Source organism: Neophocaena asiaeorientalis, unplaced genomic scaffold (assembly GCF_003031525.2).
Source record: "Neophocaena asiaeorientalis asiaeorientalis breed wild unplaced genomic scaffold, Neophocaena_asiaeorientalis_V1.1 scaffold476, whole genome shotgun sequence".
NCBI lineage: Eukaryota > Metazoa > Chordata > Mammalia > Artiodactyla > Phocoenidae > Neophocaena > Neophocaena asiaeorientalis.
Genome location: NW_020172178.1, coordinates 5733077 through 5750476, shown reverse-complemented (window position 1 = coordinate 5750476; position 17400 = coordinate 5733077). Strand labels below are relative to the sequence as shown.

General features: G+C 60.8%; 1 protein-coding gene across 1 annotated transcript in view; it reads left to right on the top strand.

Moving 5' to 3' along the window:
• Positions 1–17400, top strand: part of CCDC85C (coiled-coil domain containing 85C) — an 83975-nt gene that overhangs the window by 58963 nt on the left and 7612 nt on the right. The window contains exons 3-4 of the mRNA XM_024757968.1: positions 4410–4483; positions 15105–15212. Of these exons, the coding sequence (XP_024613736.1) occupies positions 4410–4483; positions 15105–15212 (182 nt within the window). The remainder of the gene's footprint in view (positions 1–4409; positions 4484–15104; positions 15213–17400) is intronic.

Here is a 17400-nt window from a genome sequence, read left to right as displayed (position 1 = left end):
TGCTCTCGCCCCTGCCACCAACCCCGACTTGAGGGTCCACCTAGCTCTCAGTCTTCCCCACGGCAGGGCACCTGCTCTGACCCCCAGGTGACCAGATGTCTGGCTCCCTGGCTCCTGGCAGCATGCAGAGCCTGGCTTGGGGAGCTGAGGGTAGGGGCGGTGGGGATGGGGTCCCGTGTGGCTGGGGAGGCTTATCTGGGTCTTTGAGGAGGCGGCCTCATAGCCTTTTAAACTCTGCAGGATCGGGCAGGCTCGGGGCTGAGCCTGGGCCTCGGAAAAGGCCCCCAGAGCAGAGCTGGGGGCAGTGGGCAGAGGGTGGCCGATGGGGCCGACTTTCCACGCTGTCCTCTGGGCCACCCTTCTGTTTCCCTTGACATTAACATGGGACTCTGCGATGTGAAGGTACAATCGTTTAGTCCCTTCTCCTTTTATATAGAGAAAGATTTCTCCCTATTCTAAAGGGAGATTACTTGAAAATTAACAAGAAACAGTGAATAAATAAAGTCACCCATCTCCTCGTGAGCAACACCACGGTCAGTATCTCTGTGTGCCTCATTCCTGGATTTCTGTTTCAATATTTTTAAACATAATAGCAATTCTACGTGTAGTTTTGTGTCCAGTTCTTTTCACTGGCGTTTAAGTGTTTTTCTTACCGTTGAGGAGAGAGACTCTCCTCAACGTCGTTGGTTGGCGACAAGGGTATAAACTGTCTGCTGTTGTTGGACGAATAGTTGTTTCCAGTTTGCGTCACTGTAACGCTGTCTGCATTCTTCACGATTGCAATTCATTCCTTAGGATACGTTCCATTGGGAGCACTGGGTGATTAAAGGCATTTTAAGCTTCTCACGTTGTTCTTTTGAAATTCAGAAGAAAAAGCCAACAAACCTTGATGTCTGAAGTGTACTTCATCCTCTGCAGCCTCTTGGGCTTTGGGACGAACCCAGACAGATGGGCTGAGCGGAGCGGCTCCTTGCTCTGGGGCCATGGACGCGGCCTGTGGTTTGTGGGATGAGCGATGGCCTGTGTCCCTTCTCGTGGCGCTGGATCTGTCGCCGCTCCTTCTTCCCGACTGCCGTCCTGGGAGGTGGGCGTGAGGCTGTGGAGCGGCGGTGTGCCCGGCCCGCCTGCTGCCCAGCGCGGGCGCTAAGCTGGTCGGCACGTCTGCTGACTCCCACCCAGGCCAAGCTCCAGCGGCAGTCTGACAGAGAAGGGAAGGGCTGGGAGCTCCTGGCTCAGCGCATCGGAATGGCAGAGGGACACAAAATCGCCCCCATAGCCAGGAGACCATGGGCGGGTGGTGTGCCCGCCTTCAGGGTGGCTCTGCGACCGTACAGGGCAGCGTGAGAGTTAGTGACCTGACTCAGGTCGCTGGTCACACACAGGTGGCTGGTCCTTCTCCTGGCTTCAGGGCTGTGCCTGGCAGCACGTCCCCTGGAGGGGCTGTGGTGAGCAAGGGGGCTGGCTTGCGGCCGTGCCCGAGGGTTGGGCAATAGTGGGGCATCCAGGGGAGATACTTGACCAAGAGCCACGTCTCATTAGGGACCTCTGCTGGCTTCTCACAATGGCACGGTGCTGTCAGCTCCTCTCAGAGCGGCGGGACACTTGGGGTGGGCCTGAGTGGTAGGGAGAGGGTCAGGAAGTCTGGGCCCTGGGCTCCCCTGCTCACCTGCCAGCAAGTAGGGACACTGTTCCTTGTGGCCTCCTCGTCTGGAAAACGGGGACGATGCCTTTTGGCCCCTGTGAGCCTTCAAGGAGGCGCCAGGTGCAGGGGCTGCTGTGCGTCACACAGTGGGTGGATGGGGGGGGACCTTCCCTCCCCCACCGACCCCACCCAGAGGAGGATCACATAGGGGTCAGTGGTTGTTTTAACGTGTAAGGTTGAGGGAGCTGGGAGGGTCTTTGGAGTTTACCTTATCTGCTGTTTCCCGGGTGGTGTTCCAGGGAACCCTCCTGCCGGCAGCAGGTGGAGGACACAGAGGATTGGGGAGGCCAGGCTGCACCCCATCTCCGTCCCCCTGCTCACAGGGCCCAGCACCCCTGGAACACTGAGGCCCTTCCCGTCAGGCCTGTTCGTGAGGGCGGGTGCGGACACGATGTGGGAACTGCTGGTCAATTTGGGCTGATTGACGGGTAAACCGAGGCCGGGGGCCAGCATGGGGCGTGAACTGTAGTGACTGCTGAGGGTCCCCTGCCCGGGCCCTGGGCACAGGGAAGCCTCTGCAGTCCCCGCCTGGGGTCCGGTCCCCCCACCCTGCCCCGCCACTGCCCTGCGTGTGTATAAAGAAGCCATTGCGCCTCTCACAGGTCACACAGCGGGGCTCCTCGCAGAGCTGCCCTGTGTTACCAGGGTCTCCCTGGGAGTGAGGGGGAGTGGCCTGGCCAGTGACCCTCTTCCTCTCTAGAAGGCTCCACATTCCTGAGAGGTGACTGGCAGGGAGCAGGGGGGAGGAGTTGGTTATGTAATTGGGGCGGGGTGGGCCGCCCCCCATTCCTGCCCAGGGCGGGGCTGAGGGCTCCTGGGCCTGGTCCAGGGCTGGGGAGACAAGGCTCCTGAGGGTGTGCTTGGGGAACACAGTGACCCACAGCAGGCAGGTCAAGGGGCACACGGGCACCTCCTGTAACTGGGGGCGCGTCAGAGGCAGCAGCTCGGCACTGCTGATGGGCGGAAGCTCGTGAGGCCTGGGCCAGCCTCCAGCGCAGGGGGCTTGGGGCCCTGGGGAGGGGGCCACTGGCCGCCCCATCCTCACAGGGCGCCCCTGGACCCCTCCTCTGCCGGCGGGCCCTGTCGGGGAGGGGCATGGCGTCCGCGTCACACACCTGAGGGCCCCGGGCTCGTCCGCGGTCATGCTGACTGTGCTGGTGTGGATGCGTGACGGTCCAGCTTGTCCTCTGGCTGCACCTCAGCCCCCTTTGCCCACCTGGGAAGGTTAAAAGCCCCCCCGGGGGGGCAGTGGTGTGGGGCATTAGGGAGCTGGCTTTGGTCGAAGGTCTGGTGCCTTCCGAGATGAAGGGCCGCTGGTGTGATCCGGGAAGACCCTGAGTCCTGCTGGGGGTCGGGGCCGGTGGGTACAGCAGGAACAGCGACTGGCCCAGGGGTGGGCAGGGCCCAGGCTGGCGTCTGGGCTGTGTGGCCTCTGGCCGGGCGCTCGTGCGGGTGAGAGGCGCATAGCCGTCCCTTAGCAGGTGGCAGCAGACCTCCTGGGGGAGGTACCCCATGCTGTCACAGAGGTGCTCAGACCCACCTTTCTTCCCTCGGCACGGGCACCTGCTGTGATTCTTCGGTCCCCTTGCCTACCCTACCCTGTGTTAACCTTCCCTGTCCCGTGTTCTGCCTCCCTCCCCTCGCCCTCTCTGCCCCATGTCACCCTTGGCCTCCACCCAGGCAGGCTCCCTTGTCCTGGCCTGGAGTGAGTTAGTCATTAGTTTTCTCCTCTGAGCTGATTTCCAGCCCAGTGGGGAGGTAGGACCAGGGCTGTGGGTAGCCGGGGTGGCGGAATTTCTCCCGGTTCTTTTTTTTTTTTTTAATAGAGACAGGATGTTTTCAGGTGGTTTTTAAAAATTAATTAATTAATTAGTTGGCTTATATTTTGGCTGCGTCGGGTCTTCGTTGCTGTGCGTGGGCTTTCTCTAGTTGTGGCGAGCAGAGGCTTCTCTTGTTGCGGAGCACGGGCTCTAGGTGCGCGGGCTTCAGCAGTTGTGGCACTCAGGCTCAGTAGTTGTGGCTCGCGAGCTCTAGAGCGCAGGCTCAGTAGTTGTGGCACACGGGTTTAGTTGCTCCGCGGCATGTGGGATCTTCCCGGACCAGGGCTCGAACCCGTGTCCCCTGCATTGGCAGGCGGACTCTCAACCGCCGCGCCACCGGGGGGCGTCCCTCTCCCACTTCTGACGTGACTGTGCAGCGGGGTCAGCGTGGTGAGGGAAGGTGGATTTCACCCTGTCCGCGTTCAGGAGCTGGGGGCGTGTGGTTGGAGGTATCTCACTGGCCCGACTGCAGGAGGGGTGGTGGGTTATCTGCGTTATGCAGCCCCCCGAACAAATCGCTTGTAGAAGTTCTGTGCGTCAGACAGGATGGAGCGGAGGAAGCCCAGATGCTGACTTGGCATGCTTGGGGCCTCAGTTTCCCCCCTGAGCAGGGGAGGGCCTCCCTGGACCCTGGGCCTTGGGGTGGGCTGCCCCTGGGTGAGGGTCCCATCAGGGGAGCATTTGTGAGAACTCTTTTTGGACCTGAAGCATTGTGGAAGTTGAAGGAATCAGCTCAGGACGAGCTGGTGAGGGAACCCATCACCCCCTTTCTGCAGGTCAGGGAAACCTGGGCTCAGAGGCCCACCGGAGGGGGCCCAGGGGAGGGTGGGCCCTCCTGTTGGATACAGTTTGCCGACGGGTGACATGCCCCCTTCGTGTCGTTACAGATCCCTCGTCCACCTACATCAGGCAGCTGGAGACCAAGGTGAAGCTGCTGGAGGGTGACAAGCTCCTGGCACAGGTAGGCTGGCTGTGGGCCAACCCCACCCTGAGGGCCAGTGCAGGCCCTGCTGCCCACCCACCACTCTCGCCCCAGCGCGCCTGGGGTTCCCTTCCCCCTTCCCACCCCTAACCTGCCCCCGACTCCTGCCCGGAGTCACCTCCTGGGACACCTGGCCGAGGACGGCCACCTGCCTTCCCTCCATCACAGCCTTTCCCTGTCTGTCCCCCCACCGTGGTCTGTGAGCTCCTTGGGGGCTGGTGCTGGGCCCGTCCCAGAGATGGTGCAGAACACACACACAAGTGCTGAAGAAATGGACTGCTTTGCCCTTTGGATGGGCGCATCAAGGCCCAAGAGGCGGGCTGGCCCGTCCCCGCTCAGACCCCCATGGAAACTTCCCTGCCCCTGCCGTGCCAGTTTCTCTCTGGGCTGGGGTCTGCCCTCCTCCCTCCTGCCTGGCCTGAGTCCACAGACAAGTGAGGCCTGTCCCCAGCACAGGGACAGCGGGTTAGAGATGGGTGATGGGGTCAGTGCGGGGAGGAGGTGGTGCAGGATGGGAGGTGGGGGGTAGGCGTCTGTGCCCTTGGCGAGTGCGGCTGGAGCGTGGAGGGGGCATGGCTGCCAAGACGAGGGGCCTTTCCTGCTGTTGGCAGGGTGGTGATGGGGGGCTGTGATCAGCCCGGTCGGTCGGGGTGTCTGGGGCCAGCTGGCTCGGCTGACCCTCCAGCCTCTTTCTCCCTTGTACTCATCCCTGACTTCATCTCAATATCCCTCTCCCCTGCCACATCTGCTGGCCCATAAGTGGCCGGCCGGGATGCCCAGAGCGTTTCTCTGGGAACCAGCCCCAGGGAGGGCTCAGCTGCCTGGCCTCGTTGCTAGGCGACCAGTGGGCTTGGCGCCACTGCCCTGCTCAGACACCCTCTCTGCCCACTGGGCGGCGGCTGGGATGCTCACAGCCCCAAGTGCAGCCCGACAGCTGCCATCCCACCTCTCGCCCTCGCAGGGGCTGCGGGAGATTCCCCCTAGCTCGGCAGGACCCTGCAGCGTACGTGGTTCACATTTGGGTCTTTGCTCCGTCACATCCCACGGCCACCGCACTGTGTCAGGCGCATAGCCAGGCACTGAATTGCAAGGCTTGTTTTCAAACAAAATGTGTCACTTGTTAAGGTGCTGGAAGGGCCTGGCTACAAGATATGCTGGCTCCTCGGGGCTGGCAAGGGCAGCGAGGGGCTGGGGCCTCGCCTGGCGGTGGGCTAGGGCTCCTTAGACCTGAACACTCCATGTGGGCTTGTCCTGGTTGCTAAGGAGGGTGTGTGGGGCGGGCTGAAGGAGCTGTAGGCAGGGGCGATGGGGGCAGCATCAGGACTTGGGGGCCTTTGCTCTGGAGCTGGTTCCCATCCAGCGAGTAGGGAAGCAAGTCACTCACTTCAGCCACTGTACAGCAGGGTGAAGGCCAGGACCTCGCTCTGGCAGTGGAAGCCTCCGACCAGCGGGTCAGCAGCCTTGTGAGTTTGCCCCAGTCCAGCTGTTCTTTGTGTCACTGTTTCTGGGGAGAAGCAGGTTGAGAGCTTGGACCCCAGATTTGGGATGCCATTTGCAATGCTGTTCTGAGGTCCAGCCAGGGCATGGCTTGTGGTCCTGTTTCCAAGGACAAGGACAGAAGTGTCCCTGTGGCCCCTGCTCTCCTAGGCCACATTGTCCCACCGTGAATATGCACCCAGTTCCACATGGTAGACTTGACCATGGACTTGTGCAAAACCTGCACATGCTCAGGCTGCAGAGTGGCAGTCCTTCCTCTTCCTCCTGCCTCTGGGAACCCCCTGGTCTCATAAGGGAGCCCCCCATAGCTGTGTCCACTTGCCCCGTGCCCACAAGTGCAGAGGTGGAGGTTGACGGGGCCCTGTGTCTGGAGCATCAGGGGTGCGGCCACCACCTGGGCAGGGGGTTTCTCTGCCTGGTCCCTCCCCACCAAGCCTGCTCTGACCTGCTCCCAGGGGTCAGACTGGGGACATTGTCCTTGTCCTGGAGGCAGCAGCAGTGGGCTTCTGTCCCCGACCTGTACCCACGCCAGGCTCTCCAGAAACACACAGCCATCAGATGGGGACGCGACCTCTCGCCTGGGCCCGGGTTTGCTGGCTTCAGGCCGATTGGGCTTTAGGGACAAGAACATGCTTTGGCCCGGCTCCTGGCTGGTACAGGAGAAGTGCTGGGAACTCAGAGACCATCCAGTGTGCCAGTGTTCCAAGTTTCTTGTTTCCTGAGTAGACTTTTCTTTCTCCCCAAATGAAGCCTTGTGAGGCTGAGCTGCTCCGGTGATAGCCGTGGGTGCTTGTGTGTGTCATGGGGGTGGGGCACCTGGGTCCTATCCTCGTCTCTTCCTCACGAGGACTCTGCTGGCGAGTGGGGGTCTTGCTCAGGGTCTCCCAGTGAGCGGTGTCAGGGCCATACCCAGCATCCCGAGAAGGGGGCAGCCGTGTGGTGCCGGGGCCTTGGCCCTCCAGTGCACTGCATACCCACCTGCCCTGATCCCCTTGCTTCAGCCGAGGGCTGACCCTCAAGCTACAGTATGCAAAAGCACCCAGGGGCCAGGGTGTGGGCAGGGCATCTCCAGGGTCATGGGCGGGACTCCTGTTGCCCCTGCCACCTGCTGCCACCAGGGCTTGGCCTTGAGGGTGGGTGGGTGCCCTGGAGGAGGGCGTTGCTGTTCTGAGCCGTGCAGGAGCTGTGAGAAGCAGTGAGAGAAGGGCAGCTTCTGGCCTGCTCAGGGCTTCCTGGCAGCTGTTGACACCTTGCCTGCCTCTGGGTTCCTAGGGTGGCTCAGGTGGCATCAGCTTTATGAGGACCCTTGAGCCACTTCCTCTCCCCTGGCCTGTTTGCTTACCTGTAAAATGGGCACTCACTCACTCCATGTGTAACTGATCACCTGCTGTGTGCATGGTGGGGTGGGGTGGGGGGCGGGGTACCGTGTGTCCAGGCAGAGGCCTACCCACAGGGGGCACTCTTGTGCTGCCTCCTTGTCCTGGCCAGCAGGCTCATGTATACGGGAGGGCTGTGGAGGACAGTGGAGGTGGGGAGAACTCCGTGGGCAGGGCTCGGCCCACAAGTAGAGTACTGGTCTTATTTTGATGAGTACCGGTCCAGGGAAGATGGGGTTTTCTTAGCCTCCTTCCTCCTGGCCTCCTGCCAATAGCCTCCCCCAGCCACCCCCAGGTGGCCCGGCACTTGCTCTGGGCTCTCTCAGCCCCATAGGCTGCCTCTCTTGCTGATGGGATATTGGGATCCTCCTTGTGAAGCCTGGCCCTGACCCCTGCTGGGCTGTTAGGTACTCAAGGACTGGGCTGCTGGGTCTCAGTGGTCACATCTGTGTCTCAATGCCCAGCTGGACTTGATGGATGCATCTTGGGGAACCCTGGCTGCACCTGCCTGGTCTCCCAGGCTGGGAGGGGAGGCTGGTTCTTGCCCAGAATAAGGAAGGTCTGCTTAACCCAGGGAGAGTGGCTTCATAAGGCAGTGAGTGTACCATCTTTGGAGGTAATCAAGTGTGGATGGATGGATGGATGGATGGATGGGGGTGATGGATGACTGTGTTTGGGAATATTGAAGAAGGAGATTGCTGCCATGGGTGGGATTCTGGCCACGGTCTCATGGGCTCTAGCTTGTGAGATTTTATGATTCTGGCACCTATATCTTTTCAGTGAAATCAAATGGCACAGAAACCTCCAGCTCTGTGCAAAGTGGAAAATCTGCCTTTGGCGAAAAGCAGGGGAGAGCAATGTTATTCTTCTATCTTCGGGTGACGTGGCTTTGGGGTTTGGGTGGGAGGGCAGAGAGCCTCTGTGGATTCCCGTTCCCCACTGCCCACCCTCTCCCTCCACGGCCTCTATTTAACTCCAAAACAGCTTTAATTAAAAATGTGCCAGTGTTCACAGGCTAAATTACTGTATTGCAGTTCATATTTTCTTTCTCATGTCGGCTTTAAGATTTCATCAACACAGCTGCTTCCTCTGCAGTGATTCATCTGGAGCCCAGTATGTGATATGATTTTCCCGTGGATTCTGTGCCTAGCCGGGCTGGGCTGGAGGCGGCTCTGATTGACGCGGGGGCCTACGCTCTGTCGTTCCCTCCATTCACTTCCCTGCTGGGCTGATCAGTGAAGGCTCCGCACGTGCCCAGAAGCCAGCTTCACAAAAGAGCAAGAAGCAGGTTGGGCAGGAGCGGGCGGCCATCTGGGGGAGAGGAGGCAGTGGTCCAGGCCCGTGGCTGTGACCAGTCCCAGCCTGCCCCCCTCCGCCTGGCCCCTGTGCCCGCTCTTCCCATCCTGCCATGCCACACAGGGTCACTGTACACTCAGGTTGGAAGTGACCCCGGGATTTACACCAAGCATGGATGGGGAAACTGAGGCCTGGGTGGAGGAGGATTTCCTGGGACAGGTGATTGTATTAGTTTGCTAGAGCTGCCGTAACAAAGAACCATGCACTTTGGCGGAGCGGGGTGCGTGGAGAAGGGGCTTAAGCAACTGAAATGTATTGAATGTATTGTCTCACAGTTCTGGGGAGCATGGGGTCAACAGGTCAGCATATGAATTTGATTGGGACACAATTCAACCGGTAGCAATGGTGTTGTTGGCCTGACGGTATAAGAAAGTGGGTTTGAGCCCCAGAGGAGTCTGGATTCAGATAATCCCTGCTCCACCACTCACTGGCTGTGTGGCTTTAGGTAAGGTACCTTATGTCCTGGTGCCTGGTTTCCTCACCCATAAGACAGGGATGATGGTGATGCCTGCTACAGCACTGACTGGAGCCTGGGGGCGCCCGGGCAGTGCGTGCCCTTCTCTCCTTTTCCTGGTCTTGGGAGCCTGGGATTTTTCAAGGTCTGGCAGCCCACGCCCATTCAGCCGGGCTTGGTCCCTGATGGACTGCTCCTTCTTGCCTTTTGTCTGCGTTTTGAACCATCCAGGCCTTGGGACTGAGGAACAGTCTGCTACTATCTGAGCCCATTGCTGACACCTCAGTACTGTTTCCCGCCTCCCCAGGGAGGGCTGTTTTGGTTGGTTGGTCCCCTTGCCCAAGCCCTGCGGAGATGCTGGCCTCATGGTATGTCTGTGGTGGCAGTTCTGCTCGCTGGCATCTTCTGTGACGTGCTGCTTTGTTGACAGGCTCTGGGCCGTCCCTGCTTCGCCTCTTTGGTGTTCCGGGGTTGGCTGTCATGTCCCCGCCCCTTCTGTCATGAGTGATGTGGTCTCCGGAGGGCTTCATCTGCTTCATTAGCAGAACCTTAGAACCAGTGCAGCCTCTTCCTCAGCCAGGGAGGAAACGCCCTCTTTCCATCATCCAGGCAGATGGTCAGTCTAGCGGCGTGGGCAGGAAGAGAGACTAGGAATTCTACCTCTGTCCCTTACGCCCGAGGCTTAACCAGTGTCCACTGTGAGCCAGACACCAGGTACTCAGCATGGTAAGAGGCCAACCCCAGAGCCGGAGGGCCTGGTTCCAACCCCCAAAGTGCCACTTACCAGCTGGGTGGCATTGGGCCAGTGGGTTAACCTCTCTGTGCCTCAGGTTTCCCAGCTGTAAAATGGGGACACTAACGGTGTCTGCCCCAGGATTAAAGGGCAAATCACGGAAAGCACTGAGGGCCGGGGCTGGCTGGCGATAAGGGTCGTGGGTCAGCCACTGTGACCTCACCTGTGGGCCATCCAGCAGCTGAGTGTCCTACTGGACCCCAATTGACATGCAGGCAAACACAGACCTGGAAGTGGGCGAGTTGCTCAGGTCCACTCAGTTGCGATGGGATTTGGATTTTGCAACACCTGTGCCCTCCAGAGTCCCCCACCTGCCTCCACAGAGGTTACATGGCCCGCCCCTCACTCACTTTATCGGAGCAAGTAATGGTCCCGCCAGGGGACCCGTGAGGGGATGATGGTCATTGCGGTTGGGACCCGGTCAGCGCGGTACCCATCAGTTACAGGCTACGTGGTTCTGGGCAGTACACACATCCGGGTTTGAGAAATGGTTTAGGACCTGAAGTCGCATGGGGGTAGGGGGCAGTGCCAGCTGCGGGTGAGACATCAGCCACGCGTTAACCGCACGTGGACGCCACGCTGCCTCGTCTGAGCAGTAACCGGAAGAACCCGCTGGATCCCCGGCCACGCCGCAGCCCCTTTGATTCACGGCCTGCTAATGAGTTCTCGTAAAATTAAAGGGGGATAAAAGCAGGTAAATCTGGTTGGTAGGACCTGTATGTTCTCGTGAGAGACCTTGCAGGCCACCTTCGCCCTGAGGACGGGCAGATACCTGGCCTCGCCCAGCTGGCTGGGATCTCGGGGTGCCTCTCAGAAGGGCAGCTGTGTTCTGGTGTGAGCCTCGGGGAGGGCTGTGAAGGGGTTGAGGCCCCAGTTCCTGGCGTGTGGTAGGCGCGCTGTCAGTCCTTGTGCAATCTGGAGTTTCTAGAAACACGGGGCTCCTGTGAGGCGCCTTGGGGACCCCGACCTCGGCCCTTGGCCTCCCTACTGCAGCCCAGCCGAGGTCCTGGCGGCTTTGGGCTAATGGGTGTCCAGGGGAGGGAGGGCAGAGGTGAGGGTCGTGGTTGGCATTGCTGGGTGACACTTGCTCTCTTCCCTTCCAGCTGCCCCGCCCCTATGGCCGCCCGAGAAGCTGGCTTCAGGTAGAGCTGCCCGGCAGGGCTTGTTTGCAGTGCTGTGTGGGGTGGGGGCTGCTTGGAGTGCTGTGTGATGCCCTGTCTTCTCTGGGTGCCCCCCGCAGCGCCCTCCCGTCTCTTCCTGGGGGCTGACCACCACCCAGGGTGCCCTGGTCCTGCCTTTAGATTCATCGTGGGATCCGCCCTCTCTCTGAGCTGGCGTTACTGCCCAGCTTTACAAAGTAAAAGCAAAAGAGTTATGAGACAGTGGCCTCTTGTGATGCTGCACCCAGGCCCCTGCTTACCCACCTCTCACCGGATCTGCCCAGCTTGTGAGGTCATGGGGCAGGTCGAGATCTGCACTTTGCAGGAGAACCTGCAGTGCCTGGTAGGGTGAGGGCTTGCCGAGGCCACAGGAGTTAGTGCCGGCTCCCAGCTGGCCCAGGTCCTTGGGCGAGGTCTCCAGGGATACCTGGAGGTAGGAAGAGCCCACCAGCGCCCAGTGCTGGGCTCCCACCCTCTCCGAGCGCTACAGCCTTGCCACCCCTGGGAGGTAGACGTTACTGCCCTGTGTTAGGGTTTCGGAAAGTGGGGCTGGTGTCACTTGTCACCTGTCCCCATGATAGAGACACCGACACCTCCCTGTACCACGAGGGCTGGCAGGCTGAGGGATGGCTCTCACCGATGGGGTCCTGCCCCTGGTCACTGCGTACACATCGGCCCATGGGCCCTGCGTCTGGGGATCTGAGCGGTCACCTGCGGGCAGATTGCCAGATGGGGACGTCCGGGCGCCCCGGTGTCGGTGCTCACCTTCCATCTCCACAGTGGCAGGCCCTGCTTCACCTGTCAGGCACTGCCTCCCTGCCTGGGTGCACCCAGTAGGACCATGTCCTGTTGTAGCCTGCGGCCCACCCGAGGGACTGAGAGCCCTTTGGGACCAGGAAGGCAGGGTGAGTAGCTGCTTCTGAGCGAGCCCAGAAAGCAGCACCCCAGTGAGGAGCCCTGAGCGGAGGGGCGGGGAGGTGGGCGCCTGGCCTTGTTTTCTCTGAGTTCTGCCCTTGGCACGTTTCTGTTCAGCACCTCCTTTGACGGTGCTCCCCAGGAGGCTCTGCAGGTGGCCTCAAGGGAGCCCCCGGCTTTGCAAGCAGGAGTCCCTGGGCAGGCAATGACTAGGTGCTTCTGTTGCTGGGAGCCTCCTTGCAGCCCCACAGAGGCCCGGAGAGGCTGGGGTAGCCTGAGTTCACACCACCCGCCGCGACCCGCTCTGAGCTGGATAGTGTTGCAGTGATGGCCCTGGACAGAGGCCCCGGGTGCCCTTAACAGTGGGATGGGAGGCTCTGCAACCTCCTGGGTCTCTCCCTCCCGGTCCAGAACTCTTGTGCTGGGGGACAGGGCAGGGTGGAAGCGGCTGTTGCTGTAGCTGCAGCGCTGGATCGTTTCCTTCCCTTTTAAGGATCTGGGCAATTCTGTTCCAGCTCCTACTCTGTGTGTCAGATCCGCTTCCCTGTGTCCCGAGGGACCCCGTTAGGGGGCCTGGGGGGCAGGGCAGTCCTCTCCTGGGGAGCAGTGGTGCGCCCCGTGTCCTGCCCGCCCCGCCGCCCCAGAAGGCCACTTCAGCTTCGCTCCACCTCAGTGGTGAAACCCTAGGGATTTCATCTTCCAGGGCACCAAGAGGCAAATGGCAGGAGTTTTAATTCGGGTTTAAGTGCAGTCGTGTTTCTTCATGTCAATGCGTCATTAGCTGCGTTGCCCCAGCATTCTCCCCGCCAGCTTTGTGGCTTTTTGCTCATAAAGTGCTGTGGGCTCGCAAATAGTTATGGACATCGCCGAAGGCAGGGGTAGGAATTGCATGCAGCTAAGTAAAAACTCCCCACCCTCTTGCACACACACCTCCTCCCCAGGGAATTATCTGCCGGGAGGGAGGAGACACGCAGACCTGTGTTTTCAGTAGCACCACATGGGCTGCTTCTGAACCCATTTGGTCCGGGATCAGAGACGCTGTGGAGGAGGGGAGACTCAGCCCAGAGCAGAATCTAGATGGGGTGCGGGTAAGGACAGGGCAGCACCCGCCGTCCTGGTCCCAGGGGCCGACGGGGGAGAGCAGTGGCTCCAATGCCTGGCCCTGTGGTCAAATCCATGCCAGCGTGTGTGTGGCCTGCGGCCCCAGGGGTGGACGTTCAGCATGTTGGGTTGCTTTCCACTGGAGAAGATTTTGTAACTGTCGCAGAGATCTGGCCAGGAAAATAATTGGTTTTGGGATTTTTGCCTATAAATGGAGCTGGGGGGGCGGATCCCCGTGGGAGGGTGAATGAGTGCTGGGCGAGGGGCGGCGTCTCTTTCTTGTTGGCGCCGTGGCAGAGGCTCGGCTCAGATAGACCCCTGGCTGGGCCAGGGAGGGTCAGTGTGCCTTGGGCTCTAACGCCTCAGGTTAACCCAAACAGGCCTTGGTCGGTGCGTGACAGTCCCATTTTAAGATAGAGGACTGTGACCGAGGTCTCCCTGTAAGGCCCTGCTGCAACTCAGGGGACCCCACTTCTCTCCCCTCTGTGTCCCTTGGTGACCTTGGCCACACTCAGGTACTCCCTGGGCCACGGGAACAGTTCTCAGCTAGGCGGCTGGTCTCTACTCTCCTCGGGCAGGCAGGAGCCTGGGGTGGGGATGGGATGGGAGCGGGGTAATGAGGGGAGTGACTGCCTTTCTCCCGTTCCTCCGGGCAGCCTCCACTCCTGTCCTACAGATACTTACAGGGCACTGCTGTGTGTGCCCAAGCCCTTGAGACCTGGGGCGTCCAACCTGGGTCTGATGGGGGCGGGAAGGCAGAACCCAGGGAGTTGATGAGGCTGGAGGCCCCGTGAGAAATGGGGGCCTGGGTCCAGCGGCGGCGGGGGGGGGAGATGGGTGTGTGCGGGGGCCCCCGGGCAGAGCAGGGGAGTGCTGGCGAGGAGGAGGGGCCCCCAGGAGTGGCTGCCGCCCCATCTTGCCCCCCCAGCCCTGGCCTCTTCCCCTCCAGGGGTTTGTTTGGACCACTCCACGGCCTGCTGCTGATTTATGGCCGCTGCATTTTATCTGCCCAGAAGTGCTTCCGCAGTTCCTTTGAAGTAGAAGAGGGTGTTGGGGTCAGAAGCACCACCCCAGGGTTATAGTGATGCGGAGGGTCCAGAAGCCAAGGTTCCTGCTCAGCTTTCTGTTTCAGCTGGATTGAGCGTGACCCCTGGGTCCCCCGCCCTCTGGGTCCAGCCCCAGCTTCTGCGCGGCTCTGCTTTGCCCCGAGGGGAACCACCTCAGGCCAAATATGTGCTCGTTCATTCATTTACTCACTCATTCATTCAGTAATTCATTCATTCCTGCTTCCCCCCTCCTTCTAAGCGTGCCCCGGGCACTCATTAGTCATGGGCACTCATTAGTCATGAGCCCAGCTGCGCTGGTACCTGTGGATACAGAGGGTGAGGCCCAGGGCTCACACCTACGAGCTTCTTTCTGACGGCGGAGGCTCACACCTCGGGCAGCCCCAGCCCCGTGGAGGCGGGAGGACTTCCCCGAGCACGTGGGCCCCAGGGGCTGCAGAGGCCGTTCCCCAGGCCATTCGGGGACCGAGTGCAGGGTGCTGGAGCAGAGGAACGAGGGGGGCGGGGCGGGGCGAGCCACGCTCCCATTCACTCACCTGTTTATTCAGCCGTTCAACAAATGTTTATAAAATACACAACAGGGAGTGAAACGAAGCCCCTGGCCTCGTGGCTCTGACACTTAAACAGAGAGATGGATGTCAAAGGCTACTGGTGACAGTGGCAGTGAGATAAAATTGGGGTGGGGGCGGAGGGAGGGTGCACAGGCCGGGCCTCCAGGCAGGTGTGAGGAACAGAGCGGAGGGAACCCACGGAGGGACCCCTGCCTGCACCGGGCAGGGGTGTCTCGTCCAGCGGCCCAAGGACCTGACGGGAGCATCCTCGGCCCCCTCAGCCCAGCCCCTCACCCCTCACGTCTAACCCCTCTCCCCTTCTCTCTCACGCAGCAGGCAGGCTCTGGAGAGTTCCGGACGCTGCGGAAAGGCTTCTCCCCGTACCACTCGGAGTCCCAGCTCTCCAGCCTGCCGCCCTCCTACCAGGATGCGCTGCAGAATGTAAGTGTCCCTCTCCCAAGAGCCCCACTGTTCCCATGTGGACCGCCCACCTCCGGAAGTGGAGGGGTGAGGCTCAGACCGGCTGGTGACCTGCCCAGGGCACGAGGATGGTCCACGGCTGAGCTGGGATTGGGATCCTCAGCTTCTGCCCGAGCTGCTTCCAGGGCAAGGCTTGGACGGCGCCTGGGCTCCCAACCCTTGACCCTCCCCCCTCGACCCTTAGAACCTTGTAAGGGCCCGGCGTGGTGGTGAGAGGTGGAGGCCCAACTTGGGATACCGTTGCCGGCAGTGCAGGCTGGGACAGAGGCCACGCGGCCCAGCCGTCATCTGTCTGTGCAACTCGTCCGCCTCTGTCACTCCTTGGCCACAGCAGGGAGTGGCTGCCCTGTGTGTACGTGAGGGCGACTACCCCAGACTTTATAACGGAGGTGGGGGAGGAGCTCAAGTTTATGACCGTGGGCTTCCGTTATCACCAGGGCGCCTCCAAGGTGATCCTGGCTTCTCACCTGGGCTCTGACCTGCCCTGGGTGGGACAGGGAAGGCAGCGTGCAGCCAGCTCCCTGGGATGTGCATGCCCGGCTCAGGACTGCTCCCTGTGGGTGAATGTGCCCGTCATCCCCCTGTGACCGAGGGATGTATTCTTGTATTCAGAATACGCAGATCTACAGAAGGAGAAAGTACGTTAGTGGTTGCCAGGGGCTGGCAGGAGGCGGGAGGAGGTGATGAAAACGTTCTGTTGGATGACTGTACAAATCTGTGAATGTGCAAAAACTACCTCCCAAGAAGCACGCGTTCGTGTGAGCTCTGTAGATGTTTATTGAGCATCTGCTACATGCAGGGCTGTGCTGGGCGCTCTCCACACACAGAAGCCCTGCAGCAAGGCAGGGACTTGGTGAGAAGTCCCCACGGAACAGATGAGAAACCGAGCTGGCCTGAGGTCACTGGCAAGGTGGGCCTGGACTCTCTCCCCCAGGGTCCCAGCCCGGCTGTCTCCCTTCCATCCCGGCCGGCAAGGGCAGCCCCGGGGTTCCTCCCTGGGCCTCTGCGCTGGCAGGAACAGGCTGATGCTGCCGCTGGCTGCTGGCCGAGCGCTCTGCTGTTTCTCTTCTGAGGCCCTCGCACCTTCTCCAGGAATGTAGCTGCTGACGCTGTGCAGGCTGCAAAGCCTGCTGATGACACATAATCCAAATATTTATCCAGGAGCCCCGTGGCTGAATGAGGCTCCATGATGAAGGGCTCTCAAAGCCCAGCCTTGCATTGCCCCCACAGGAGTGGCTCCCCCAGCCCTCCATACCCTCTGCCCTCCGTTCATTCTGATTGACTGTGGGAATCCTAACAGCTAACGGGACTGGGCACTGAAGACTTCTTGGTGAGCTGCAAACTGTAAAGTGCTGTGCAAGCCTGGCTGGCTCCTAGGACGTGCAGATGGGAGCAGAGGGAGCTCACTCCCCGAGGCTGAGCCCCTGAGGCCTCGACACTGCTAGCGGAGGGCATGAGTCTTCCGGAAGGCTTCCTGGAGGAGGCCTTAGGAGGGGCTCCCTGTGCCTTCTTCAGGCTGCCTGCATGCCATGGGTTGTCACCCCCTTTGGAGGGAAGGAAGCTGAGGCCTACCGGGGTGGGGTGGGGTGGGATGGGACGGTTTGCCAGGGTCGCATGGCTAGTGCGTGCCAGCACCAGGCCAAGGTGGGCTTGGAGGCCAGGGGCCAGCGTGCAGCACGGGGCCGCGGGCAGGTTCCTGGAGCAGACGGAGAGGGTGATGGTGTCTTGTGGGAGGGGCAGCCCCAAAGGCTGCTGAGGAGGCAGTAGAGGGGCCAGAGCTGAGGTGGAAGCTCAGAGGTCAGGCCCCTTGGGGTGTTTCTAGGGCGCTGAGCCCTTGCTGGGCCCTGGAGGGCCCGTGGGTCCACAGGGAGAGGAGGTTTGTGTGGGGGGACCCCCTGTGCTCTGATGCTGCTGGGGGCCTCGTCTCTTCCACAGCTAGGTGTGGGCACATCTTCTGTGAGGCTACCTGCATGTCCACATGTCAGAGAATGCCGGGGTGAAGCAGGTGACCCTGTGGGGTGGGGAAACCTCCTCCCTGCCCAACTGGATGTCCCCACCCTCCCCGACCCCATCCCTCCCCACTTCTCCCACCCACTGCCTGTCAGCGGAGCGAGCAAAGGAGGTTGTACCCATCAGGGTCTGAGAGGAG